General features: G+C 45.5%; 1 protein-coding gene across 1 annotated transcript in view; it reads right to left on the bottom strand.

The window, feature by feature from the left end:
• Window positions 1–1,105: 1,105 nt before the first annotated feature.
• Window positions 1,106–27,717, bottom strand: part of LOC133357689 (phosphorylase b kinase regulatory subunit alpha, liver isoform-like) — a 71,653-nt gene continuing 45,041 nt past the window's right edge. Inside the window, 13 exon segments of the mRNA XM_061575782.1 lie at window positions 1,106–5,312; window positions 7,052–7,252; window positions 9,192–9,245; window positions 10,499–10,678; window positions 16,490–16,546; window positions 18,675–18,796; window positions 21,489–21,590; window positions 22,553–22,682; window positions 23,718–23,796; window positions 24,908–24,987; window positions 25,533–25,689; window positions 26,857–27,002; window positions 27,546–27,637. Coding sequence (XP_061431766.1) covers window positions 5,139–5,312; window positions 7,052–7,252; window positions 9,192–9,245; window positions 10,499–10,678; window positions 16,490–16,546; window positions 18,675–18,796; window positions 21,489–21,590; window positions 22,553–22,682; window positions 23,718–23,796; window positions 24,908–24,987; window positions 25,533–25,689; window positions 26,857–27,002; window positions 27,546–27,637 — 1,574 coding nt within the window. The 3' untranslated portion in view covers window positions 1,106–5,138.

Raw genomic sequence — 27,717 nt, 5'->3', positions numbered from 1 at the left:
GGCTGTCGGGTGGTGGCGGGTTTAACGACACATTTATATATTTACGCGATCGAAACCAAAAAACCTGTATTATGAACAATAATATTGGTGTCTAAATTTTAGTCCAAAAACTGATCTGCTTGGAGTCAAAACAGCTCACTTGTTTATTAAAAGGCTGGGTAACCTTAAATTATAATCACCACAAAGTTAAAGGTGCAGCTCTAAAAGTGCTTACATATACCACTGCTGGAGGAAGGGCATCCAGTAAAGGGAGTTCTAGAGAGCCGCTTTAGAGGGAAATTCTGGCCGACTCGTCCACACTGTCCAGATGTCTTAGAAAATATGAGAGTACCCACACTTCACACCACCACATGCACCTGTGCTATACCCATACACTGCTGGGTGGACAGAGACTGGGGGATTCAAAGACATTTCCCCGTCGATGTCAAATACCCAAAAGTCAAACCTGACAGTTTATCGTCCAAAGGCTCCAAGACCAGTCGGTTGTCCTCAAACCCCATCAGATGCGGCTGTAGACTTCAGGGAGTAGTCTAATACCGTATCTAAACTTGTGATTTCATCAGAGACTGGTCTGTCAGTAAATTGTCAATGACACTCTAACATGTGTAGTGGGTTCTAATTAGGTGCACACACACAGCTTGGAGGCAACACTATTAACCGTAAGTAATATAACACTGTACATGAGGTGGTGACCACCTTCCTCAACTCACTAACACTCTGGAACACTACACAGAGGGGACCAGGCAGGCAACGGGCTGCCTGGTCCAGGACGACGACCCTGGACTTGAGGACCGATGATGTCGTCTTCACTTCAGAGTTTAACAGCCCTGCTCTGCATCCACACCCCGCTTATATCTCCTCTGGCGTGGCCGGCTCTGCCCAGGCCACGCCTCCCTTCCCAGGCCATGCGTCCCTTCTCCCATCTCACGGGAAGGTCTGGGTCCCTCCACCACGTGACCCCCCGACAGCCCCGTGGGGCCCACAGCCCTCGTACGGGCCGACACAGTAGTGACGTCCTATGTCACTACACATGTATGTCTATATACATTAAACCAATGAATAACATCTTGACACCCAGACACACAGCAAGGCAAAGGCTTCGAAATGTCAGCAAAGTAATGTTTTAATTGGAGAAAAACTGCAGGTCAAGGAAAACAATACATCGTACAGGGAGTGAGTTGTGTACAGGCAAACGTAAAACGGTTCGTCATTATTATCACTCGCTTTTAATAAAGAGGTTCGCCCAGCGGCTTCCATGTACTTTTTCTGGTCTTGGAGAGTTATGAAAAGCTTGGATCACACGAATCAACAGCAGCGTTGTGCTGGTGATGAGATCGTTTGCCATAGAGGGCAGAGGTGGTGGGGGGGGGGGTTTCCACAAGTCAGCAACATCAACCCCAGGATGCGCATGCATGGTGTGCGTGCATAATGTATGTGCATTGCGCATGCACATGAATAACCCAACCGGTAATTGGTCCATTGTAATTTATATGAACACATTACCCCCCCCCGCACCTCTCTATTTAAGACCGAAACAGGATTTCTCCACAACTATGGCTGTCGCCTGATGATGCAAGTTGTAATTACTGGCAAAACGTCGTACTCGAATTGTAAATATTGTAGGTCGTAACGAATTTGCATGTTTTGTTTACGTGAAAAAACCTTACTAATTCGCTGTTTCGGGAGGTGGCGGGTTTACCGACATATATAACCTCTTATGCACGTTGATCGCGAAAGCCTACTACTACTGTGTTAAACATCAAACTATTGGGTTTTAGACGCAATTCGGTCATGTACTGTAAATATCTGCGTGTTTATTTATTTATTTCCAACGCCCCAGGAGGTGCAGATAGTGGGCAATTCCATCCCCGAACGAGGCGTTGCAACTCAAAACATTGTTAAGGGATAAGGGGGCGGTGTGCAGAGGAGATGCCCCGTTTACGTGTCTCCTCGTGCGTGCTTTTGAAATGTGGAGAAAAAATAATTTGCACAAACGTGCACATGGAAACGTGAACACGAATAATGCGAGCGAGTTGCAATGTTGAAACGAAATCAGACTCGGCGAATGAAACAAGTGACTGCATACATCGTATTACATTTTTTTGTTAAATGTATTTATATTATTATGCTGTCTGCTGCTGCTGTGTCCTGTACAGCACTTCGAGATCCTTGATTAAACATGCTATATAAATGTAATTATTGTAATCACGGCAAATTGCATCGACTTGCATCCACATGCTTTAACAGCGCCATCTATTAAACTACAAATAGGGCCAACTCACGCAGCTGAACGCTGACGAGCATGTCTCTTAAGTGCTTAAAAACAACCCCGTCGTAACCTTCAAAAGTGCTCGCTCTCCGCATCATTCATCGTCCTGCATAATTACATTTTTTACAATCACAATCGTTGGAAAACTGAAACGCTTCTCATAAATTTCACCAAAAGTTGTATATTTTGGGCTTTTGCCAATAAATTGCTTAGTTAACGCCTCCCCATGCCTTGTTGATAATGGGATTTTTTTTGTTTAACATACATCACCATTATGGTAAGTGTGGGGTGGTGAAGGTGGGGTGGCAGATTGAGTTGAAATGTCATTCAGTTTAAATGTCATACTCACGGTGTCTGTAAATCAATCAAAATTGCAGGGGCTCATAGCGTAGCACCTCAACTTCTGCGCCAGACACTAACCGCAGAACTAATTTACACATTTTAGTCAGAAATATCTGTAAGGATAATTCCTCCCTTTCTATATTGTTCCATTGGCTGTTTTGTAATGGTTAAATTAGTTGTAGGATATGATTTATCCAATTTAGCAAGTTACAGAATTTCAAATGTTTAAACTTATTCTTTGGGTCGTCATCAGGCGCTTGATGACGAGACCGCTTGTGTTGCGATCGAAACGTCGTAGTTTTTTGTTAATTTTATTTTTTATTAATTTGAACCTATCTATGTGACTTTACCGAAAGACCCAAATAATACGAATTCCTGCGGTCACGAAAGCTTTAAGTCAAGATGTTTAAACTTACTTTTTAGTCGATGAACATAGCACCACTGTCAGCTACATTATCAGACGTAATCAATAATTTAAACTGCAGCAAATGTATAAACAAGCCCAGCCCATGGGAAATCATTGCCAAGACATGTAACATTCGTACACATACAATCAAAGCCTGTAGCAACATGGGGCTGGCACTCGTGGGGTGCTGGGATATGTGCTGCACCACCAAATACACCTTCAACAAACCCAAGTTCACTTTTCTTAGCGGAAAGTCATCGTTATATATATATGATGAGCTGGAACCAGGCCTATACGGACGATGTAGTAATTGGTGAACAAAATTAATATGAACTCACTCTAGTTCCAACTCGTTACAGTATTTAGTTCTGCGATTTTAACACGGAGCTAGAGAAAGATCCAGTTTATGTTTGGATGCGACTGCAGAATTGGCACATAGCAATGCCCATTTCCATAAGCCCTGTGGCCTATTACACTGACGTGCTCCAGTCACTGACGATATCAAGCACGTCCGAAGTGAGAGTGCCGAAACCTTTGCACACAATACGCATACAGACAACACCAAAAGAGCCTTCACTCAGCGTCACAAACATTCAGGACAAGCGAAGGCAAAACAACCATAACGCCCAGCGGCACCCTCAAATAGGTGCAGCTCATACTGCGGCATGCCGAGCAACCCGATTCTTCTCTGCGTTGAGAATGAAGCCACAGCATTGCGCACCAGGTACTCGTTTAACACAGTCAAACTGTGGAAGGTGTAGGCGAGGTAACATTTTGACGAGATTACCAGAGGGAATTTAACCTGGTTCCCCGAGACTGCAAAACAGCACATGAATCACTGAGCTACCACTCCTCCACATGAATGGCGATGCGCAGAGGATATATTTTTTATTAGCATTTGTGTACACTCATCGACCCATAACTCCAGCTGTGCAACTCGCAGCCTCGGTACTTCCACCGTGAGACAGGAAAGTGCAAGTGGCGAGTAAAAAGTTGAGCAAATAATTTGTCAATTTCCACTCGAACATCGCATAAAGTTCACGTGCACATGCATGGTTTTCGGGGCAACAGGTGAGCAGAAACACAAATCACACACCACCCCAGAGAACCTTGCTTTTTTACACAACAGGAGGGGCACACAGTCGGCCAACAAATAATCATTATGTTACACGTAAGATAGAAATGATGTCTATATGTAACAATAACACAGTAAACAAATGTACCTTCTTCCAGGCCCTTTTGACATCAAAACCTGCACACGTCTATTTCGCTTACAAATCAAACACTCCTGAAACAATGACCCCTTGCTGCCTGTACTCATGAGAGCCGAGCAATGCCCCCCACGCATCCTTGTCCAGGATTGCAAAGATTCACTCCTCATGTGGTTCAATGAAATTCCCAATAACTCGAAAGTCAACTCTTTTGTCACGCAAAAGAGGACTTTGTACAACTGTCACATTCTGTGTTGTCATGTCCGTTCCATTCGTCTAATGGTACCACGATTGCACGGAGTTTGCATATTGTTTTAAGAACCAATTTTAATTAATTAACATGTAAAGCGTTACACGTGTCTAGGGTTAGATAGCTCAATGTTACTGGGATTTGCGATACCTGCAGATATAACATTCACAAATGCAATAGTCTCAATCGACATCAGCACATGTAGGCTGGAAACAAACAGAAAAAGCAACTCGCAAAGGTTACGGTGATGCTCACAAATGGCAGGAAGGCGACACACAATTCTCATCCGCACACAAGCTCGTACATGCGGCTCGCACACGCGACTCGCGCCGAAGAGGCTGAGACAAGGCCGTGAGAATTGCGCATACAATGTGGCGGTCACATGCCAAGCGTGCAAGGCGTGATGGGGAGTCGTGCCTTCCTGCTGTTTGTGGTCAGCGCACCCATGCGTAATGTTAATTCGACCGTGCGTGGTGTGACAAACGTACCGTTTCGGATGTCACCGTCAATAAAAAAAAACGAAAGTAACAATAAATTATTAAATCTGCAAATGAAATGCTTAAACACCAAGCAGCACATTTTTTCACTCGACGAAAAACAAACCTACGGAGCTCAACGTTACGACTGCAGCCGAGGTCTCGGGGGGAGGGGCGGCACTTGTCACTGCACGAAGCAGCCAGCGCTGGGCAGGAAGTCCTGCACGTATGTCGCCACCGCCTTGGACAGGTACGTCATGCTGCCATAGCGCCCACTCGGAGCGCTGTCGTACAGCAGGTGGCAGATCTTCGTGTTCGGGTCCATGGCCAGCATGTTGTCGTCAGCACCCAGAGACCTCTGTCAGAATTGAACAGCAAGGCACGGGAGTCATGCGTGGCTTTATGGAATGCTTTCCGTAAACGCTGTCCAACTCGCGCTGTCATGGTGCTGTATCCCGAGTACAGGACGCCGGCGGCTAGCTGTTTTTAAATAGTTATTTTTGCTCTCCTTTGTGTGTTTGTTTTTGGCTAATCTGGCCGGTTTTCAGTAGGTTGAGTCCCTGACAGCAACACAACGTTACACTAAATGTCAATTACAGAAGATTATCTTTACGAGGGTTGTTGTTACCACACATTACAGATGAAATGCCTCAAGCTTAGTTGGAAACTGTGAAAGAGTATTCGCAATTCAGTGTAATCTGTTAGGTAATGGTTAAAAGTGAAGCCCTAAAATAACGCCACTGATGGCTGAAGGTAGGACCCACACATTTCCCCAATGTGTTGATTACTCGATCAACAAACCATAGGTGTACAGTAGAACCCCTATTAACGACCACCCCTGTTAACGACTAATCTTTTAACGATGAGCCTCCATAGAGCCCAATGTGTAGTGTATAGTAATGTAGTGTATAGTAGTGTCGTGTATAGTAGTGCCATGTGTAGTGCCTCCACAGAGCTCAATGTGTTCGCTTACCGACCATTCCCCTGTTAACGACGGGCTGTTGTAGGTACAGTAAATATTAATTAATGCATTTATTAACCATGTTTCTTTTTATATTACGTGTTTATAATGTCGTTAGTATCTTATATCCATCGTTAAATATTATAAAGTACGTTTTTTGGGTGAAAAAGGGTAACTTTCGATGCTATCGGAACAAACTAAACCTTTAACATGCATTTCCTATTCTCGCTCAACGACCAAATCACTGAACGACCGGTTTCGTGGAACCAATTACCGCTGTTAAGAGTGGTTCTACTGCAACGTCTTCAACACATTCGTACAATAATGTTCTGCACAAATTAACCAATGCCCATGATGTCGCCAAGTCCCACCCATCACCTCCCATCCATCAGCAACCCGCGGCCTTTCTCTCCCGCACAGCGGTAGGCTCGGGTGGCAATGCGGCCCAACGACGGCTTATTCGTCACCGCATGCCACGGAGGTTCATGGGGTTCAACTCCGACAGGCTGAACCGGTGATTACCGCGGTGCACGTTGATCATGAAATACCCGCCGTCTGCTTTACAGTGTGCATTGATGATTCCCCCTGACGTCATTCAAAACAGAGTTGTGTGCCCGTTTCACGGTCCAAATGTTACCAAATTTAAGAATCACTTGCAAACGACCCTTAAACTATAAAACTATTTTTATTATACCATGCAAGGCCCACTGAGCTACATAGCTCTTTTTCAGAAGCGACCTGGCTATCACAAATGATAGCCCAATGAAGTGGCATATCACATGGAAATTTATAGCAGCCAAAAACTCTAAATGCATGTCGATTCTAAATGCGGAGGTGGAAAGACCGGAGAACCCAGAGAAAAATACACGTGACCACGAGGAGAGAGACATGCAAACTCCAAATTTACAAGCGCCAGGGTCAGGCTCAAACCCACGACCTCCTGTTAAGAGGTGAGGTAGTGAACACCTCGCCACTGTGGCACCCAATTAGGGTTATCGCCCCTTTCTATAACAACTACAGCAGACTGTTTATTTGCAACATAGCACCTTTGTGATAGCCTTTAGCTATAAGAATGGCACAAGTAACAAACGTACGAGATTTTCAAGGGTCCTAGCCGAGCAGAGCCGGTCTCCCACCTGGTCACTGATGAAGAACTCGTTGGCGATGTGCACGATGCGGTCGATGTGGATAATCCCACCCAGCGTGTGGATATCCATGTCGCTGAGCAGTGTGAGCACCAGGATGGCCTCCACCAGCAGCTGCCGGTACTCAGGCTGCGGCACGCGGTTCAGCACCGACTCCACGTGCACCGCAAACTTCAGCTCTCCCGGCGTCATCTGGGCAAGCCGGGCCATCCATCCATTCATTGATCAATTTCATTCATCCATCCATTCATACATCCATTTATCCATTCATTCATCCATGCATCAATTCATTCATCCATTCACCTTCATGAGAAATAGTCCACTGAAAAATGTTAAGCCCAGCAATAGCTTTATCCCACCACTAGGAGAAGCCCTAGAAAGCTTTTCTAAAATGGCAAACAGTAGACTGGATTATCTGCGCTAATTACGGAGAGGGGAGCCGCGGATAATCCAAAAATATAACCATTTTCCGCGGATCTCTATGCCAAAAGCCACTAATATAGGTATAAATTTCAACTCACTAAATAAATGATCGAATAAATCACTTAAAATGAAGCACAACTGACGATTTTCATTGTTACTCTTTCAATTTAGAACAAATACTAACGATCGACCGATCCTGCTCCTGTGCAGAAGACTAGGCCCACTATGTGGACAACAGAGCCACGCCAATCAACATCAATCAACATGAATCAAACTACACGCCAATGTTGTAAAGATATTGCAACTACTGCACTGTGGAAGCGATCACGTGGATTTCGGATTAACCTGAGCACACATTTAATCGGTTTAACCATTTGACTTAGAATAAACATTTCCAAGAATAACAATATAGAACTGTTTTTTAATTATTAATTTGGGGCTTAAGGGAAAATCCATTAATTTATGTCAAAATCTCAGTTGCACGGTGAATCCGCAAATCGGATAAATCGCATACGGTTAATCGAGTCTCCTGTATTTGCTCTATTCTTCCACGCTGACGAGACATCTTGGAAGAGGTGGTCGGATACCACACTTTAGCCCACCACATGAGATCTGCCCGTTGACTGACTTCAATGTTCCCATTCGTACAGAGGTGCAGAGGATTTATAACAGGCAATCCTCGACTTACGAACGCCCGTACTTACAAACCAGCTTCCATGACACAAAATAAAAAAATAACGTTGACTCAAAACGCGAACTCGCAATTGCAAACTGAACCACGGAACTATTCTGTTCAGAGGAGTGATCGTCCATGAGATGTAATGAGTCGGCCTGTGTGGGGAGTGGTAGTGTAGCAGTTAGCGCGCAGCACTACGAAAGCTATTCTTGCTCACGGCCAACACCAGTGATAATTGGGCCTCCTCTAGGTCGACTCAAGACTCAAATGAGTACCTGGTGCGGTGTGTAAAACATCGCCATTCGGGAGACAAAGGCAGCCGGGCGTGGTGTTGGCCAACCACCCCATGTGCCGTACCGGCCTTCATAGGAGTTCACTAACAGAACTTGCCCCAACAGTATGTTAAGGCTATAGGGGGATCTTTGTCTTCTGTGTGTCTGTCTGTGTGTGCAGCACGTGCCCCGTGTGTGTGTGCAATTGTGGCGACTCATTGCCCCCCTTCTGACTACAAGTTAGCATCAGAACTCAAGGTAAGTGAAAATCTAAGTTTTTTTGTTACTTTATAAAGTATTTACTATACATTATTTTTTATAGTGTTACATGAAAACGTACAATATTTTATTCTTTAAGTATGAGTGTAACAATGTTTCTCTTTTTGCTGAACCATAACACATTTCATAACACTGACCGTATGGGCATTTAAAAAAATAGTAGATTACTGTGTTCCGTTGAACGAAATGGTCGATTTACAAACGGGTCTCAGGAACGAATTCTGCTCGTAACCCAAGGCCTGCCCGTACATACAAAAAATCTGCACCATTGGGAGATCAGCTCTGGGTTGCAAGTCTACTGTGCTACCAATTACACCATGGCATTATCCCATTTCATCAACAAGTCTATTCTAAAAAAAATCCCTACTGGCAGACTATATTCTTCTGTGAAAGATAGCGCCTTCCTTCACGATTGCCCTCCACTGCAAGAATACCAAAGGAACCAAATCTCTGCGTGCATGCACAAGCGTGTCTGCCTTACCTCTCTTGTAGCAGAGGAAGGCAGCACAAATCCATCAATGGAGAGACCGTGACACTGCAAGCAGACGCACCAGAACAATTGTCAATCTTTGTTTCTTGGCTTCGTAACATTACCTGTTTGCATTGACAGCAAATAACTGTAAATTGAGTGGAAGTTGAACTTCTTTCGCACCATACGTAGCCAACCGTGCTAATCGGAGGTGCATGTACAGCGCTTTTGTTAATCCACTGCTGGATGAGGGCCCATTTCCATATTTGGTCATTGTAGAGTGAAGGTGGAGAGAGCAAAGATGTATCAGCATTCAAAGGACAGCACAACAATGATCTTAGCTGTATTGCCCTCTGCTGCCCACCGCACAGTTCTGTAGCCCTTTGACAACCTGGTGATGCATGGTGATCACCCTTACAATATCCTGGCTCAATCCAACTTAGCTTCAGAGATGGAGAGTATTCCAGGAATGTATGACTGTTCAACTTCTTTCGCACCGTATGTAGCCAACCGTGCTGATCAGAGGTGCGGTTGATTTGGTTATAGCCCTTTGGTTAATTGCCAAAGATAAATTATGCGGGCAAGATTTCTGCTGCAAATCAATCATTGGCTCGGATGGTGTTGGTAGCTACTGCCATAAAACAACACATTGAGGCACCGTATGATTCTCAACGGTGTCGCCTGTGGGGTTAAATCACCAGTTGAATTAAAAAATCAGTTATCGTATTGCTAAAAAAGGGCCATTGTCCAAAACGTCGACGATTACTGTATATTCCAGATTAGAAAAACTAGCTTTCTTTTACTGTATTTCAAATCAAAACTTGGTGGTGCGTCATACAATCTGGTAGGTGTGTGAGCAGATTTGTAGAGCTTCAGTGACACCAGCCACAAGTTTGGGGTGCGTCTTTACTTTCCAAATCATGATAATTGTTTTTTTTTACCTTTTTTATCTGGCAACAAAACTGACACCTTTTTTTACAAGGAGTCATGTTTGCATTGACCACAATACCTGCGTTCAGAATGAAAACAAAAAACACAACTCTGATAATGTATGCACTGTCCTTGAAATTGATTGGTCCACACCCGAGACAGCTTTTCTTAGAGCCTAGTCTCACATGGTGTTGAAGCAGATGACGCCAACAGGCGCATCTTAACATGCAGAGACCACAGTAAATATAAATATTCCCTCGAGGGCAGCATTATTGGCAAACGTGTCAAGTTGTCATAATGCGTGCGAGTAGCGCGCCGCTGCCAAAGCAGCAGCAGCATCGCCATTGTGGCGTTCAGCTAATGGGGGGGGAGGGGGGGGCACAACGTACCTTCTCCAGGACCTTCCAGACCTTCTGGTAGAAGCCGATGGGCACACGGTTGAGCGCGCCGTCGAGACGCCGGCGTCGCAGCCACTGGCCCTGGCGGTCATACCACGCTGGCTGCTCCAGCACGGCGCCCAGCGGTGACGTCTCTCCCGTCGCCGTGGGGCTCGACGGCGTGCTCGCGTGCTACCCGGGGTGGGGACAAACGCGAGGATGGCGCCGCCAGTAGCGGATGACAGACGCGAGAAACGTGGAGGGGCAGAGAATTTAGCGGAAGCGGTGAAGGCCGCAGGCAGGATGTGGCCGTTAGGCCGCAGTGACCAATGGGGGAAGGAAATTAGACAAAGGCGATGATAGTGGGAGGAAAGACGGAATGATGTTTTGCGATCGATCAGAAAAAGTTGGATTTTGCAGAGAAGACATGTACGGTGGAGCTCGGTGTGTACGTAGGAGAGTTAATCGAACGATTTGGGGCAGCAGCAGATTTTGAAAGGAGGTAGTCAGGTGTAGCAAGAGATGTGAAAGAGTGGCAAGAGGAACATTTAGACCAGACACAGCAAACAACACACAGCACGCAGTAAAGTTAAAACACTGTATCATACGCGCAAAACAACATTAACTGTCTACACTCCCTAACCTTGATTTCTTAACATTCAATTACATTACAAGAAAGCTACTGACAAATTACTGTTGTCAACCAACCTAATTGTTCCAATAGTTCAAACATATTTGATAGTTTACAGATGTAACGTTTCATATGCAACAAACATTGAAAAAATTGAAGCTTAAAAAAAAAATAAGTGAAAAAATAATCAATCTTTCTTCAAGCGTGTTGACCAAAAAGTTAAGGGAAAAAAAAGCAAGACATTTTTGCAGCCTTAAAAGATCAGCTTAGGGTGGTTTGTGTAGCGCACTTTATCACTTTATTGCACGCAGTACACCAAAAGCCGCAGACAAAGATTCTGCCATGCATTGCTCAAGACAAGATCATCACTGGATCATTGCTGCGTTCCCAAGCGCGAGGATCACCAAAAGTCCCATCACCACCGAGATACAGAGGCCCTTCTCTTTGGCGGTCTCTTGAATATACCACCTGCTCGTTCTCACAGCGAGTTTTCTAAATAGGCCGGTGCCAGACCTGGCGTTGCGCACTCGCACGACTTTAAAAGTGGGCCCAGCTATTATTGGCGATCTCTGGTGCTGCCATGGATATATACGAGGCAGCCACGGACACCGACGGGACGTTCCACGTCGCTGTGACGCAGTCTTGAGGTGCCCAACCCGAACTGCTAAACCGCGTTTTTTACAGATATGGGGCAAATTTACAGCACCAACAAATTCATTTTCAATAGTTCCACACTTACTGGCAGTTAATGAAAGTTGTTTAAATAACAAAACAAATGCGTGCACAACCTCCACAACAAACTCTGCCCAAATTATTTTTTAGCTGTGGCCTGGCATAGTCCCGAGCACAAAACTAGGTCGGCTAAACTTAGTATGCAGCCTTTACAAACTCTACACTGCTCCAGTGCTTGGGTCTTGAAGATCCGAACAAGATATAATATACGTGCTGAAATTGACTCACTGTTATTATTACTGCTACGCTTGTTTACGCAGGAAAGTCTCACCGAGTCTCAAGACCCTCGTTCAGCCAAATTTTCGCAGATGTGGACGATGTTACTACATGTCGTCCCAATCAAGTAATTTGCAGGTCACTTCTCAGCACTGGTAAGTTTTACCAATAGCAGTCACATACGTAACCGGAGAACTCTAAATAAATATATGCATAACAAGGGGAGAATATACAAACGCCACGCAGAAAGGTGCCCAAGTCTAGAATCGAACCCAAGCTCTTCTCGTTATCATAGCATCACCCCCTGCCACCTACTGATCCCTTTAGATAATAATGGAGGGCTGCATCCTAGTGCTAAGACTGGGACTCGTACAGTTTTGTGTCCGGAAATCTTGTAGCTGTAGACTCGACTGTAGTTAAGATATGAACCATTGGTCAACTGATTGCTACGATTCAATACACAAAACTATATTTGGACTGGGCAAAGCATTCAAGTGCCTTAGGAAAGGTATCACTTGCACCCTATTGCACAGCATTGGTCCGTTTATTTTCTTATAATTAGGAATGATCATTTAAAAATACCTCGTAGTTTCTCGAGTCTCGCCGTATGACGCTGCCCAGCAAGGACCATGGCTCTTGCTAGCAACGGCAATTCACAACTCTTCTCCAGGAGTGAACTATCAATGGAAACCTCCAAAACAATGGACCGAGGGCGAGCAACGCCACCAAATACAAGTATTTGTGAATCGCCGAGATGCATCCTTTTACCCGAAAAGGGTGTCCGTAATATAGGTATGGAAAAGTGCAGACCTGAAACTGCTTGTTCGTGTCACTGCTGGCAGGAGGGTGTCCACAAGAGGGAGCGTTCTAGAACCCTTTTAGAGTATACTTGGCCTACTAATCTCCGCTATGTATTTAAATTACACAAATTCAAGACCGTTCGTGCTCTCTATTCCTGGCCACTTTGTGTTGTAGGCCTTTGGGCCCTGTGCTCGGCAACTCGGATCAAAGCAAATGTTTTTTTCCGCAACTTTAACATGAAAGGTGAGGCTAAACCATTTGCAGTGAAATCAGAAAGTATCTTCAATTGAGAAAACAACACCTCTGATCAAGTATCAACCCAACAACCTCACAAAATGACACTCTCAAAATCCCCAAGAGATGTGTACACACCGGTACACGTAAAAGTTCATCAGGCGCCTGCGTAACAAAGACACTCTCTTATGAGATCGTAAGACACACCCTTTCTGGGTTTCTCTCAAAGCTGCGCCAGCAGTCACTTGATTCCTTCACCCCACTGGCATTCACAAAACTAATTTACCCACAGCTTCACCCGGGTACGCGGGCGGTGCTTTTCCGCACGTCGACGTCTACTCCGCACAAAAGACACAGGTCCATAAGCTTCAGCGACACGCACCGGATTTCTGGTCTGCAGAAAATGTGCAAACGCATTAGTCGTTGGGCGTGACTCGGCGGGGAAGGGGGGGGGGGTTGGAGGGCGTTTCGAGACCCACGGGGTTGCAGAAGCGACCGACGCGGCTTCTGTTAATCCCAAAGGTCCTCATCGGTCCCCGCGGCGGTGAGTGGCAAAGTCTCTGCAAAGCAAAGCTGTTAGTTCCAGCTGGCGCATGGCGGCGGCTGCTTCGATCACCGGAAGCAATGAAGTCAATGGCCAGAGACGGGTATATACGTTTATATGTGCACAAGGTAATGTGTGGAGGGGTGGTCAAAAAGGGCTACGGGTTTCACTGTTGCACGTTACCGCCGAATGCACCCGATCCCATCGGACGTCAGAAGCTGAGCATGGATGAGCTTGGATAGTGCTTGGATGGGTGACCACCACCGTGCATAAAGCAGGTGAAGCAGTAGTAGGTGTTGTCGGCAGTGGAGGTCAGTGCAAAATCCATTGTCATTGTGTAGACACACCCAAGCCTCTACCAAAGCCGCACTAACCAGCGTGGTGAAGTATGATGGACAAATAACCCTCACGGCCCTCATCCAGCAGTGGAATGGCAAAAACAGGATGTACATGCATCCTTAGAATACTAATAAGTGCCAATTATTTACCTCAATAAAGCCTCACTGCACAGAGAAGTTAAGTCAATTCCATTCACGAGTGTTTAGCCCATGGCAGGAAACTGAAGTACCAAAACTAAACCCACTTTAAAATAAGGGGATGACACCTGGCCACGTCGCAGCCCCACGACCACAACACCTGGCAAGCCTTGGTATTGGGCACCCACCTAAGTTCTCACCCAGGCACAAACCTGCTTAGCTTGTGAGATCTGACGAGATCAGGCGCACGCGCGGTTAATCGGCCGTAGGCCTCTCCTTGAAATTAATCACCGCTTGTGTTTCGGGAAGTGGACAAATTTGGACCCTATATAAATCCACTTTATATTGTAATGTATTAATGTGGTAATGTTACCCCTGTACTGTATTTCAAGTAGCACAGCGAGGGGGCACTAAAAATAATCTTAGAATAGCTTTAAAATAATTGTTATTTAAAGTTTTCTATGTTATAATCTATTAAGAAGCGCCATTGTTCTAAACGCACCTTTTATACATTTTCTTTCAGGCCAGTGTTATTTAACAAATGTGTGGCGTTTTCTACATATTAGGTTGATGAGAGTTTTACAAGGATACACACTTTTTGACCACCCCATTCGCACAGTATACATACACAATGTGGATATGTAAATGCACCTCGGATTATAACATGACCAGCTGCGCAATGTGCCGAAGAATACGTAGGTAAATATCATGAATCCAACTGAAATCCAACCAAATGAAATGTACTTCTGTGAACCTTGGTGAGAGCCCAAAGAGTTGCATTCAATCTTACCCGCAACAAGAGACCCCCGACTGATGCGAACGATCCTTTTTTTTCCACTACCGTGCCGGGGGCATGCCAAGCCAGCCCGGCGTGGCTCAGGAAGCGCCGCGTTGTTTCTTTCCACTACGCGAGGCGTTGCCGCTGACTTCGCACGCAGTGAACGAGTCGAAGCGCATATAGTTGACGCAGTGTTCGAGTTGTTACTGGCTGATGTCACACACATTGCGTGCGTCATTCGCCCAGTGCCTGGCCCTACTTGGCCCCAGGCCAGAATCAGAAATCTTGTGAAAAGGGAGCAGCATGGTTTGATTGTGGCTCGGCACGGCAAAGAGCCAATTGAGAACCACCCGAACCCGGAGGGCCCCGGCGCGCTGGCTCGGCACGGATTTGGTAGTGGAAAAGGGTCACTTGATTACACAGTAAGATGAATGAGGTTAAATATTTTGAATCAGAGATCTGTTTCTACTGGATATAGTTCTACTCGGAAAATGTTAGGCTACTAATAAAGCCCACAACAATATTGTGCAGCAGTTATATTTTTATTAAATGCATTTACATATATGACCTACAATTATACAACATCATATATTACGTAGAGAGCCCTTAAAGGCTCCTCCACCTTATTTTAGAGGCTCCAGGTACGCTAGTTACAAGCGATCCAACCCACGTTTTTTCAAAGTGGGACAAAGAAGAGTCCATTCCACACCTCTTAAATGTGGCAAATTTTCAAATCCGGACCTGAAGTGAACCTCAACAACAACCTTTACCAACCAACCAACTCGTGTCAAGAGTTACGCCGAACAGTTCACCTCCACCCCCACGCACGTGATGCCACCTTTAAAAACACGGCGGTGAAATTCAGCAATCGCACAGTTTGCTGCATTGGCATGAGTAACTTTACAATCATACGGAGCACAATTACATCATCTTGTTTAAAAAAATTACTACGCACTTGAGCCTACAAAGAAATTTGGCAATTAAAAGGTGTTTTAAATGCAACTCATACATACTCACTGCTTCGCATAGTATGTTCTTTATTATTTAAGCAAATCCGGAGATCAGTAAATATATATAATTATGGATTGATGTCCTTTAATTTAGTCAGAACCCATTGTGACTCATTATATCTAGGCTGTCTAGATGACAACTGGTGGACTTTACAGTAACCCTGCTCTAACTTGCATAGTCCACAACACTTGTCTCTATCGGTCATCCTGAGCCAGCAATGGATATTCCACATTTCCATGGCAGGGCCTCGGTATTTCCATAACACCCCCAAAGCCATTCAATATACACAGTCGTGTGCATTGATTTCCAACGGAACATACGATAAAATAATGTTTCCGGTTTCTAATTAGTGACCTCCAAAACTATCTTACTTTAACCGCTGCCAATGAGGCACGGTGTTGTTTGAACATTTCATTGTAAAAGTGGTCATGGAAATGCAGCACAGGCGAGCGTTAAACCCAGTGAGGAAGGAGACAGGGTCACGTGAGGTGTGGAGGGTGGGGGGTTGGGAGAAAGGGGGCGGCAGTGCCTGTGAGACGCCACGCGACCTCTGCCCTGCTAAAGGTCAGCAGGCCATTACCGTCGATTGGGGGGAGTAGGCATCACCACCGGCAAACGACTGACCAAACCAAGTGGACTGGTTTCATATGTCGATTTGGGAGGGAGGGAGGGAAACAGAGGAAAATTACAACACGTCAACAAGGTTAAATGCCAAATTAAACACGAGGGAATGAAATGAGTCGCACAACATTCAAAACTACACACGCAAAAATGTACACACAGATGCATTGACGTGTACCCGGTCCACAGGCAAATGCATCTCAGCACACAAAAGGCGGTACACTATGCATATTGGCAGTTTTTTTTGCATTTCCCCATCATTTGTGTTCATAAGCCGATGCCCGGAATCAGCAACCACTGCTGTGGCTGGACCAGCATCAAACCTCATGGGTCTCCTTCGACCTATGAGTCACCATTCAACATTTGCAGATCTCATATCACAATCACGCTTGTTCAGCATCGGTAATATAACACATGGCATGTGACAGCCATGCTGACGGGCATATCACAGAAGAGCTTCCGCAACTTCTTTGCATTGCCTCTTATTCCCACCCGCCCTGCTACTGAGCACTGTTCATTGCAGTACAGTTCATTGCATCTCATCAATACTTTTTAAATCTCACAGTTGAAATGTAGCCACCTTACATGTGGAAAAACAAACCTGACATCATAGGCAGGGGAACTTTATCAGTCATCGACTGACTGGACTGAGAGCATCAATGCATGTTATACAATAGAACCCCTGTTAACGACTAATGGCTTAACGACGGGCCTCCATAGAGCCCAGTGTGTAGTGTATAGTAGTATAGTGTATATAAATGTAGTGAAAATAAGTGGAGTGGAGTGTATAGTAGTGTATAGTAAAACCCTCTTAACGACCACCCCTGTCAACGACTAATCACCTAACGACAGTGTAGTATATAGTAGTGTAATAGTGTGGTGTATAGTAGTGTATAGTGTATGGTAGTGTAGTGTATGTTAGTGTAGTGTATAGTATAAATCTTGACTTAAAGCTTTCGTGACTGCAGGAATTCATATCCTTTGGGTCTTTCGGTAAAGCCATGTAGATAGAAAAATAATAATAACAATATCACGTTTCGATTGCAACACAAGCAATCGTCATCAGGTGAAAAATATAGCGGGAGAGCTGCTGAGGCAGCAAACAATATATGGCGGGAGCGCTGCTAAGGCAGGGAGTTATAAAGGTTTGAGATGGGTGTAGCCCAAGGGTCAGTGGGCGGGGCTAGAGATGAAATTTGCATGTAAATGGAAGGTCGGAGAAATCTTGACAAACAAAACTGTAGGTGTGGCCACTGTATTGTGCGAGATGAGCATGTCATTGTAAGAAATTTGCTTGCAAATGTAAGCTCGGAGAGAGCTCGGAAAGAGTCATCGCCACATGGAGGTGGAAAAGGATGGCAAACCGCCATTTACTAACACAGCTAACGGTGGCTGTGTTAGTGAATGTAACTCGAAAATAACTGCTAACATAGGTAGGTGTGAAGAGAACAACACAGCCAGTGATGACCTAAATTGGTTAATAACGTCCTTCCAATGATTGCTCAGTTTGTACCCATCTTCTTGGTGGAAATTATGTCTGTGTTGATATATCTGGATGGCTTCATGAACAAATATTTGCTAATAGCCAGTGTGTTTGCAGAGTACCCTCGTCTTGGCAAAATAAATTTCGTGTATGCCCACAGCGTTAAAATAATGATCAGCCACGTCTGAGGTATTGGGCCAACCGTGTTTCAGATCTAGCTTATGTTCACAAACCCGGTCCGAGACATGTCGCTTAGTTTCCCCAATGTAACTGCTGCCACAGACACAGCTTGGTTTGTAGACACCGGGGTATTGCATGTCAGGGATCACATCCCTAACTGCTCTTATCTGTGGAGTGCAACCAATAACCACCGGGAGAGCATTCGCTAGTCGGCAACCCGCAACGTCGCAAGTGTGGCTGCTGCGCCCCTGTGCGGTAACTCTCCAATCCAGCATGCAAGTCATTGGCCCGACAAGAGTTTGCATCATCATCATCTACGCTGCTGTCACCGTTTTCACGACGTACCCAGCGATGCAACGACGCCGTCCTCTCCGCATTCTTGCCTTTGCTATGGGACACTCGAGTACAGACGGCACACTCACAACTGGGAACGTCTCGTTTCACGTGCAAAAAGAATGGCTCGGCGAGCCAAAGGTCCCACCTGCTTCATCTGGCTCTTCAGCTTGCTGATGCCAGCTCGCTCAGTCTTGGTGGCGCCTGTGTGGTCCACCCCTCGGATGGAGATTCCCGGGCTGGAGACGGCCGACGACTGCACCGAGCGCACTGCATACATAGGAGGGTGTACGTCCCAAGCACACGGTCGACACTAGACTTCTTGGATAAAAGTAATGAAAGATTATGCTGTTACAATTGCGCTTGTTCACCCAGAAAAGCCTTGCCAAAGTCTCAAGATTATTTCAGGAACTAGCAGGTTTTCTGCGGGAGGGGGGCAATGTTGCCAAGTGCAATCTGAATTGAGTGTTTTTCTTATTATTGTTTCAGCATTTGGATGCTTGGCCAATACCAGTTACTTTGCATGTTTTTATTAGTTACTAGCGGGAAGTACCCAGCATTGCCCGGGGGAAAAATATATTTCAAAACTTCTCTTAAAAACATAACATATACATATGTAGAGGAGAGAAATATGCGGTGCGCACAGTTAAGCGGGTGCAACGGAGGGCAAACAGGTGCTACGTTGTGACCGGAGGTTGGCGCCTAGGAGATGGGAGATGGGGGGTCATGACAAGAGATTAATGTGACTACTGGCACCGGCCTAGCGACAGCTTAAGTGAAAGCACCTGAGGAATCGGGATGAGCAGGGGGATATAAGCAAGAGTGTGTGTGAGCGAGAGGGGGTTGCTGCCGGGAACCAAGAGTGAAGACATCTCGCCACTGCCACTCCAGCCATCAACGGGACCTTAACTCTCATGCCGTCACCGGGCAGGAGTTGGCTGAACCCCCCGCCCGGGACAGATGAGTAAGCAGGTCTGAGTGACCGTAGGTGAGGGTAGCGATGGAAATACGAAGTTGCTGTGTGTAGATTCATTAAAGTGCGAAGATGCTGTGTGCGCAGTTGCTGAGAGCAGAGCTGCTGAGTGCAGGATACGTGAGGTGCAGAATAGATAAGAGCGGGGAGAAGTGCAGTATATGTGACCGGACAGACAGTTATAGGAGTGCCTATAACTGGCGCAAGACCAGGTGAATAAAGTGTAAGCAGGTGACTTGTTACAACGTATCGGTGTGACACTACACATACACAAATACTAAGCTATTGTGAAAGCCCGGCGTGCCGTTTATCTGTCCATTTGTCCATCAAAAAAACTATAAGAGATTTGCAGAAGTCCACAAAGTTATAGAAAGTGGGGGGTAAATAGTTGATCTAAAAGGTTTCCGCAAATTGTCGACCCCCCCCCCCCCCTCCAGCGTAGGCATATATACCTAAACACCCTACATACAATAGAGTGAGTAGTATTTACTGACTGTACAGTAGTATCTACTGAGCCCAGTAGTAGCTACTGACTTTATAGTAGTATCTACTGACACTACAGTAGTAACTACTGACCGTAGTAGTACCTACTGACCCTACAGTCGTATCTACCGACTCTATAGTAGTATCTACTGACTCTAGTCGTATCTACTGACTCTGCAGCAGTATATACTGACTATAGTGGTATCTACAGTCTGTAGTAGTATCTACCGACGAAAGTAGTAACTACTGACTCTACAGTAATATCTGACTATTTGATAGTATCTATTTAGTCTATAGTGGTATCTACTGACTATAGTCGTAACTACTAACTCTATAGTAGTACTAGACTTTTTCTCGTCCAAGGACGGGTGTATTGCAGTCAATCTGAAACTTGCAAGTGAAAAGTAGACCGTGACGTGATATTCATTGCATCCATTCGTGTGCTATTTGTAAGGGCGCGGTGAAACAGACATATTTCATTTTAAGGTTATAATCCCATGTTCATCATGAAGTTCTTTTTACTTCAAAATCTCAAGAGCGTTACGGAGATCGCGTGACGTGAGGGTTCTGCCTTTGTAGTGAGGGTTGTAAGTTGACGCCGAGGAGGGGGGAGGAGTGACGTCAGCCGCTAATTATAATGAATGGGGGGGAATGTCCATTTGGAGGACGTGACCTTATAATGATTATTAATGAGGGGTGCTGTTCGATTTGGAGTTACGTCACCTGCTCATGATTATTAATGAGGGGGGCTGTTCGATGTTGAGCGACGTCACCCGCTCATGATTACTGAGGGTGGGGGAGATGTCCATTTGGAGGATGTCACCTGCTCATGAATATTAATGAGGGGGGCTGGTCGATGTGGAGTGACGTCACGAGGGTTAAGGACATTCCTGGGTGATTATAGAAGGTATATGCAGACTCTATAGCCGTATATGCTTACTCTATAGCAGACTGACTTTACAGCAGTATCTACCGACTCTGCAGTAGTATCTCCCGACTCTATAGTCGTATATATACCGACTCTATAATAGTATCTATCGACTCTATAGCAGTTAACCATATGAACTCCATACAAAAAAAGCACACAAGTTGGAAAATCGAGCCCAGGTCCCTCCTGCAGTGAGGAACAAGTGTTACCACTGCACTACCCCCGCTGCTCATAACTACAACCAATATTCTCGGTTAGGTCTCGGAGGCTTTGGAATCTCTTATCAATTCGGGATGTCTTACGAATTCAGATTGGACTGCAATAAAAATGCAGTCAACCTGCTATAATTATGCAATACAATGCTTTGTTAATGATCCACGAGCCAACTCAACAACGCACTCGCCCAAATTGCCGGGCAAGTGCGTTGTGCAGTCGAACGGCAATAACAATTTAAAGCACCGTTCAATCAACATTCTACAATGGCTCCTGAGCCGTCCATCAGTGGCGCTTGCCACAGACTCCCAAGTGTCCCTACCGGGACGTGAACCTGTCCATGTTTCAACCACGAGGGGCCTTACCGCTGCGCTCTACGCCAAACTCCTTGCCACTCAGGATGTGGTGCAGGAGATTCTTCATGTCGGATGGGCTGAGGTTCATGAGGCTCTCGGAGGCCTCCTCTCCTGCACACGAGAAAGTCACGAAAAGTGAAGGACACTCCGTGGTCAAACGCTGTTGACCTTTCCTATCAACAGGTCTTGCCACAAATTGGAAAAAAAACTGAAATTTAACTGTGTGAGATAGCTGTGGTATCATTTTGCCAGAATCAAGATACTGTGATTTTTTTACCACAAGTATGTGTTATTAATGGAGACTTGATGACTTGTAATTTGTGCCTATTTGGTGTTTGAACATCTTAACGCCTGTATCTACACCAGAAAGGATAAAGCCTATTATTATTTTTAAGACTCTGATACTACATTTTAGGGATTGCTTATGGAGCGCCTGAAATTGAAAGTTAATAACCCTCCAGTTAGTGTACGGCAACTGTGGTCACCCAGAACAGATCGTGGAACAGGTAACGACTCGATGACCAATTCACAAACACGAAGGAAGCGGCATCATCACACTACGCTACTCCCGACATATTCATCTGGCTCAACCACCTCGATATCAAATTATTGCCGTTGGGATGATAGAAGCTAGGAACAGTTCATATATCACTCCCCACTGATGTTAGCCTTGGCCGAGAATTGAGCTCGGGTCACCGGATTCATTTTAGTCCACTAACCACTGTGCCACCACTCTATTTGACAAAGGTTTTCACTTGATGAAGAGGAGTTATTTTGGAAATATGCTTTACGAAAAGAGTTTCTACCAATGGGACACAGCTATTAAGCAGACTCTTAAGTGAATGACATAAACACTCAAAGGTTGGAAATTTATCTGAATAGTTAGACAAATAAGTCACTTGAAAGATGAACTGGCTTAGACAGCTTTGTAAAAATCAAGAGAAGGGCTAAGAGGAGGAAAGAGTGGTGTTACGATCACACTTTTTATACGAACAAGCCGAGATTTAAAATTGGTGATTGAGGGGGGGTGGGTCTAACGCAGTTGTGGTGGCGGTGTGACGTGTACGGCTCACCGGAGCACTTGAGGCTGCGAGCGAGCTCCGTGGCCATGACCTGGATGATGAGGCCGATCCTCAGCCGGAGCATTTCCACAAAGAGGCTGGGCTGAGTCCGCACGTACATCGCCAGGTACACAATGATCTCCTACAGCATACACAACACACACACACCCCCATGGTGATTATGTATCCTGCTGTGCTCCGCTATCATTAAGAATAAAAATGTCGAATGAATCCATCATCCCTCCGGAGTACGATAGATCGACTATCACTTCATGGGACTTGAACAAAATCACAAGGAATGCGCTCTAACTGGCCAGATCTCAGAAGTTAAGCAGGCAAGAGCCCTGGTTCGTGCTTGAATAGTTGACCACGAAATAAGTAAACTTATCTCATTGATTTTTGTAGCCAATATTATTATGATTCATAATAGTTTTTTTTGTTAGGTGGAGGAAGGTTTCGTGATACAATAATTATTTAAATGTTTAACAAGCCGCCGCACATATTCACTCGCTCCCGAAGATAGAGAACGACTCGGAGGCAAGAGGAGGGACCACAGACAAATGGGATAGGCAGCCCACTTGGTGAACCCCTGAAGCTCTGCGGTCTTCTATTTATTAAAATGGTAGCAGCCATTTAATGAATGCTTACATGTGGGAGGAAACCAGAGCACCTGGGGAAAACCCACAAATGAGAGGTGGCAACACTATCCCATACAGATTTAATTCACATTTTGCTGTACCACCTATTCCTGGCAACCTAGGGTATGACACCTCGACAATACCGATGATGAGAAGGGAGTTTCACAGCATTTGTGTGATCCACCAACCATCGCCTTCACAGCACTGGATTACAGGTGTGCATAGCCACCACCGCCGGGCAAGTTACATTTTAAATAGCCTCCTTGCCATTGTTGTGTTAAAACACGGCAGCCTTGGCACTAACGAAGAATGCCATGGCCAGATGATATGGCCCAACCAAAACCTAAATTGTGAATCATATTGGCTGCGAATACAACTTGTGTGTTCACTTGTTCTGGCTTGATGGGTTTTTGTCATAATTTACAGAATGTGTTGGATGTCGATTTTTATTATTGTTTTTGTTGGGTGAGCAATGTGATTCTAAAATAACGGCAGCACAAGAGAGAGGCAGCAGGACAGGAGTGAGCCGATATCAGTACCTGGGTGAGGACGGCGATGCTGATGTCTTGACCGCACGCCTCGTATATCAGCTTTGTGAATTCATCGGGAGGGAGAGGCCTGTGGAATGGACACAGAACTCAACATACACACAATAACAACCGCCATTCGCCACTAAGTGGCAGTGACGTCACCACGACGTTTGCGCCAGGCCATGTGCACCTTGAGGCCCTATACACACTCTCACTAACACAAACACAAAATCGCCAATTTAGCATTCCCAACCATCAGGGCAAGTGCTGTAAGGCAGCACTTCTACTACTGAGATTAAAAAAGAAAACTCTTAACATGTTGGTCAGTAACACTGTGGGCTTAATAGGAAAACAACACAATAGGCGACGTCTCCGGCGGCAATGGCTCATCTTCAGAGTACATCAGGCAGTGTAATTGACTAACAAGTTGATATTTGGTTTAACATGTAGTAGGTTTTCACGACCAATATTATCCATAAGAGGATTTTTGGGTTAGATTGCATAAATATAAATGTGTCGTTAAACCCACCATCACCTGAGACAACCAATTCGTCAGATTTGTCACGTAAGGTTATTTGTGCTTGGGCACCGCTACCGACACAACTATCACCAAAATAATTATGTTGAGATCAGTACATCACAAGAAAAGATGCTGTCGTGGTATAATGGTCAGCATACTGGACTTGGAATCTCGAGGTTGCCGGTTTGATTCTATCTGCTAGCGTGGCAACTGAAACAATGGTGCAAGCCTCTTGGATACCACCAGCCTCTGTTCACCCACTTAATATAAATGGGTACACCACAGCAAGTCACAATTGGCGGGTCCCTGTGGTGGGGTGAACTGTGGTAAATTATTAGCATGGTTGACTAAGTACGGCGCGAAATAAAATCAACATACATGCATACAGAAGAGTAGGCCAAATGACCTCTAGAAGGGCTCTGTAGAGCTATTTCCAGTGGAGGCCCTTCTCCCAGCAGTGGCATGAGCAAGCACTTGCAGGGATGCGCCTTCATCTTTTTACAATGATAATAAGTGGTAGCATAGGCAGCATTACACATGCCCAGCCACCTTTGTCTCACCACTTCTGGTGTACCACACCAGGGGTGAGTGAGAGAGTAGTGAAGGGGCAAGGGAGAGGAGGTAATGGCCTGCCGCAGCAGATTAACTCGGCACTCAAGGGGGGAAAACCAGTTCATACGTCGTGATTGTCTTCTCCCGTGGCTCAGGAGGGAGTCCAACCGTCAGCTGCTTCTGATGAGACAGCAAGTCTGTCGCGGCCTGAATACAGGGATGGAGACACAACGTTGTAATGAATACGACGCAGCGCACAGGGATTCCGTGAACCTCGGCAACAAGCAGCGAACGTGCCACCGGTAGGCCCTGTCACCGCTAGGCCTCGTCGCCGCCAAAATATTTATTAAAACTCCATGGTTCACAAAAAGGTCACTTAAGGGGGCAATCGGGAGTTACACCACAGAATCCATGCACCTGTGTGTGACTAGGACGAGTCTGCGGTAACTAGGCAAGAGCCCTCAGCAGCCAGGCCCCGTGTCTGTGGAACAACGCTCTTCCCCAGAACAATAGGGACTATGAGTTGGTTGAGCCTTTCATGTCCCATCTTAAAAACTGATTTTTTTTTGCTTGCTTATCTGTCTGCCTATTTTTTTTGCCTTTTTTCCTGTTATCCTTTTTAGCTTGATTTTTCAGGGTTTGCGAAGGGTTGTGTTGTTTTACGTAAAGCGCTGTGAGGTCTCGCATGAATGGCGCTATATAAATCAAGTTTTAGTTCAGAAGTCGAGTCTGGGTCGCCGGTTCTCCCCTACCTCAGCGAGGACCTCCACCTTCTTGCGCAACATGCCCGAGATGTACCGGATGAGCGCCCACTGCTGGCTGGATCCAGCCTTGCGATAGACCTCGCTCAGCAGGTCCCGCACGGTTGTGCCGTCGTGGCCCGAGATGCGCGTGTCCCAATCCGCACCCCTGCAGCAGAGACGCCAGGAAACGTGCCACGTGAACGAGGCGTCAAACCTCAGGTCACGTTTATCGGTCACAGTTTTGTTTGCAGGGTGGCGGCGCAGTGGTAACACTCGTGTCTCGCGGCAAAAAAAGTCCAGATTTGGATTCCCAACTCGGGTACCTTTCTGTGTGGAGTTTGTATGTTCTCCCCCCGTTCTGAAAGTTGTTTATCAAACATCATAACATTTATCATACAGATGGTGCTTCATATCTGCAAGTGATGTACACCATAGTATGTCCAACGATCCACTTGTTCAAGGCAAATGTTCCCAATGTGTTTGTCCTTTGACTATGAAATGAAAAAAAAAACGACATAAATTAAGTCAAGATTACAGGTAAGTAATTCTCAAAGGCTATCACTTTACAACAAATGCTAGGCCAATGATTTTTAAATGGCTGATGCATGCATCATTTTGATACCCTGTATTCAGATGATAAATAATGTAACTGTATATGGAAATACGCTGGGCCTTAAAACTTGATCTGGCTTTTAAAACCATCACAATCACAAATCAATTGGTTTATATTTTAATGAACCCTCCTCCCATAGGAAAAAAAAACATGCATTGTAACCGGAACTGGCCATGAAACATCCTGATACTGAAAAATGACTTGCAAATCACTCAATTGGGATGACATGCATTACAAAATCTAACGTGGTCGTTTTTTTTGTGCAGCCATAATCTCATTAAACTTAAATTTCAGTTTTAATTGCAGACAACAGCCTAGATTTCAACGGTGCTAGACAGTGCTCTGAGCTCTTAACCACCCGAAACATTGAGCTCTTCTAAAATTTGAATTGAAATAATAATCCATAAAAAAGCACACACACAAATAGGGACTTTTAAATCTAGATTGAAAACTCATTTCTTAAGAACTGCTTTTTTGTGTTGAGTTTGTTGTCCTTCGCCCGCATCTCCAATTAACATGGTGGCTACGTACGGTGCGAAAGAAGTTCAATATTCACACATGCATACAACCGGCTCAGGCTAGCAACACAGACAGCCATGCTTTGAATCGAGGACGACTCTCTTAAGTGAGAGAGAGCGAACGGGGAGTATGACAAGGAGTGACCCCATTCCACTGTGTGCGAAGAGAACATTACGGGGGTGGGGGGAGGGCGCTCCTCACTTGACCACGAAGAGGATGTAGAGGATGTCCACTTGGTCGTGCAGGCTGGGGCACTCCTTGAGCTGTTCCACAAGCGCCTGCACGTCGATGCTGCCGTGCGCGTCGCGCGGCATCTCGATGGTGCCTCGCACGTGGTGCAGGGCCTCCTGTCCATGGGCACGGCATACGACACGCAGGCCTACTTGCTCAGCTCATCTCCGAGCGCTAACGAGTCGCCGATATTTGTTACGAAAATTTTGCCGAACATCAGCCTACACTTTATCGTTGTATTTTACATTCACAAACTGGCACATGGAATGATTGGCTGATATGCAAGGCACAAGATTATTATATCGCTTGTTTACCCAGGAAGGTCTCGCAGAGTCTCAGGACTCGTTTTCAGGAGGGTCCTGCCAAGTTTTCGCAGCAGGGGAGCAATGTTTCTGCAGTGTATAATCCCAATTGAATTATTTGTAGGTAATTTTTCAGCACTGCAATGTTTGGCAAACACCAGTTACTATTAATGGTTTTTTTTTATAGCTGTGGAAACAAACCAGAGAACCCAGAGGAGACCCATGCAAGCACAAGGGGAGAACATACACATTTCACGTAGAAAGGCACCCAAGTCTGGAATCGAACCCAGGCCTTCTTGCTATGAGGCACGAGCGTTACCACTGCGCCACCCCGATGAGATGGGCACACTCACTCACCTTCTCATCCTGTGCCGGTGGTGGAACCTCCACAAGGTTTGGCGTTGCTCTGGGTCCAACAAGCACATTCGTGGGCAGGTACATCGACACATCTGCATTGGGACAAGCAACACAAGAGGGCATTTGAAAACTACAATTTCTTTATTACAATCTGGCCATTAAGTTTGAATAC

The sequence above is a fragment of the Lethenteron reissneri genome, chromosome 59 (genome assembly GCF_015708825.2).
Source record: "Lethenteron reissneri isolate LAM-NWPU_2019-01 chromosome 59, ASM1570882v1, whole genome shotgun sequence".
Taxonomy (NCBI): Eukaryota; Metazoa; Chordata; class Hyperoartia; order Petromyzontiformes; family Petromyzontidae; genus Lethenteron; species Lethenteron reissneri.
This window is presented reverse-complemented; position numbering and strand designations above follow the sequence as displayed.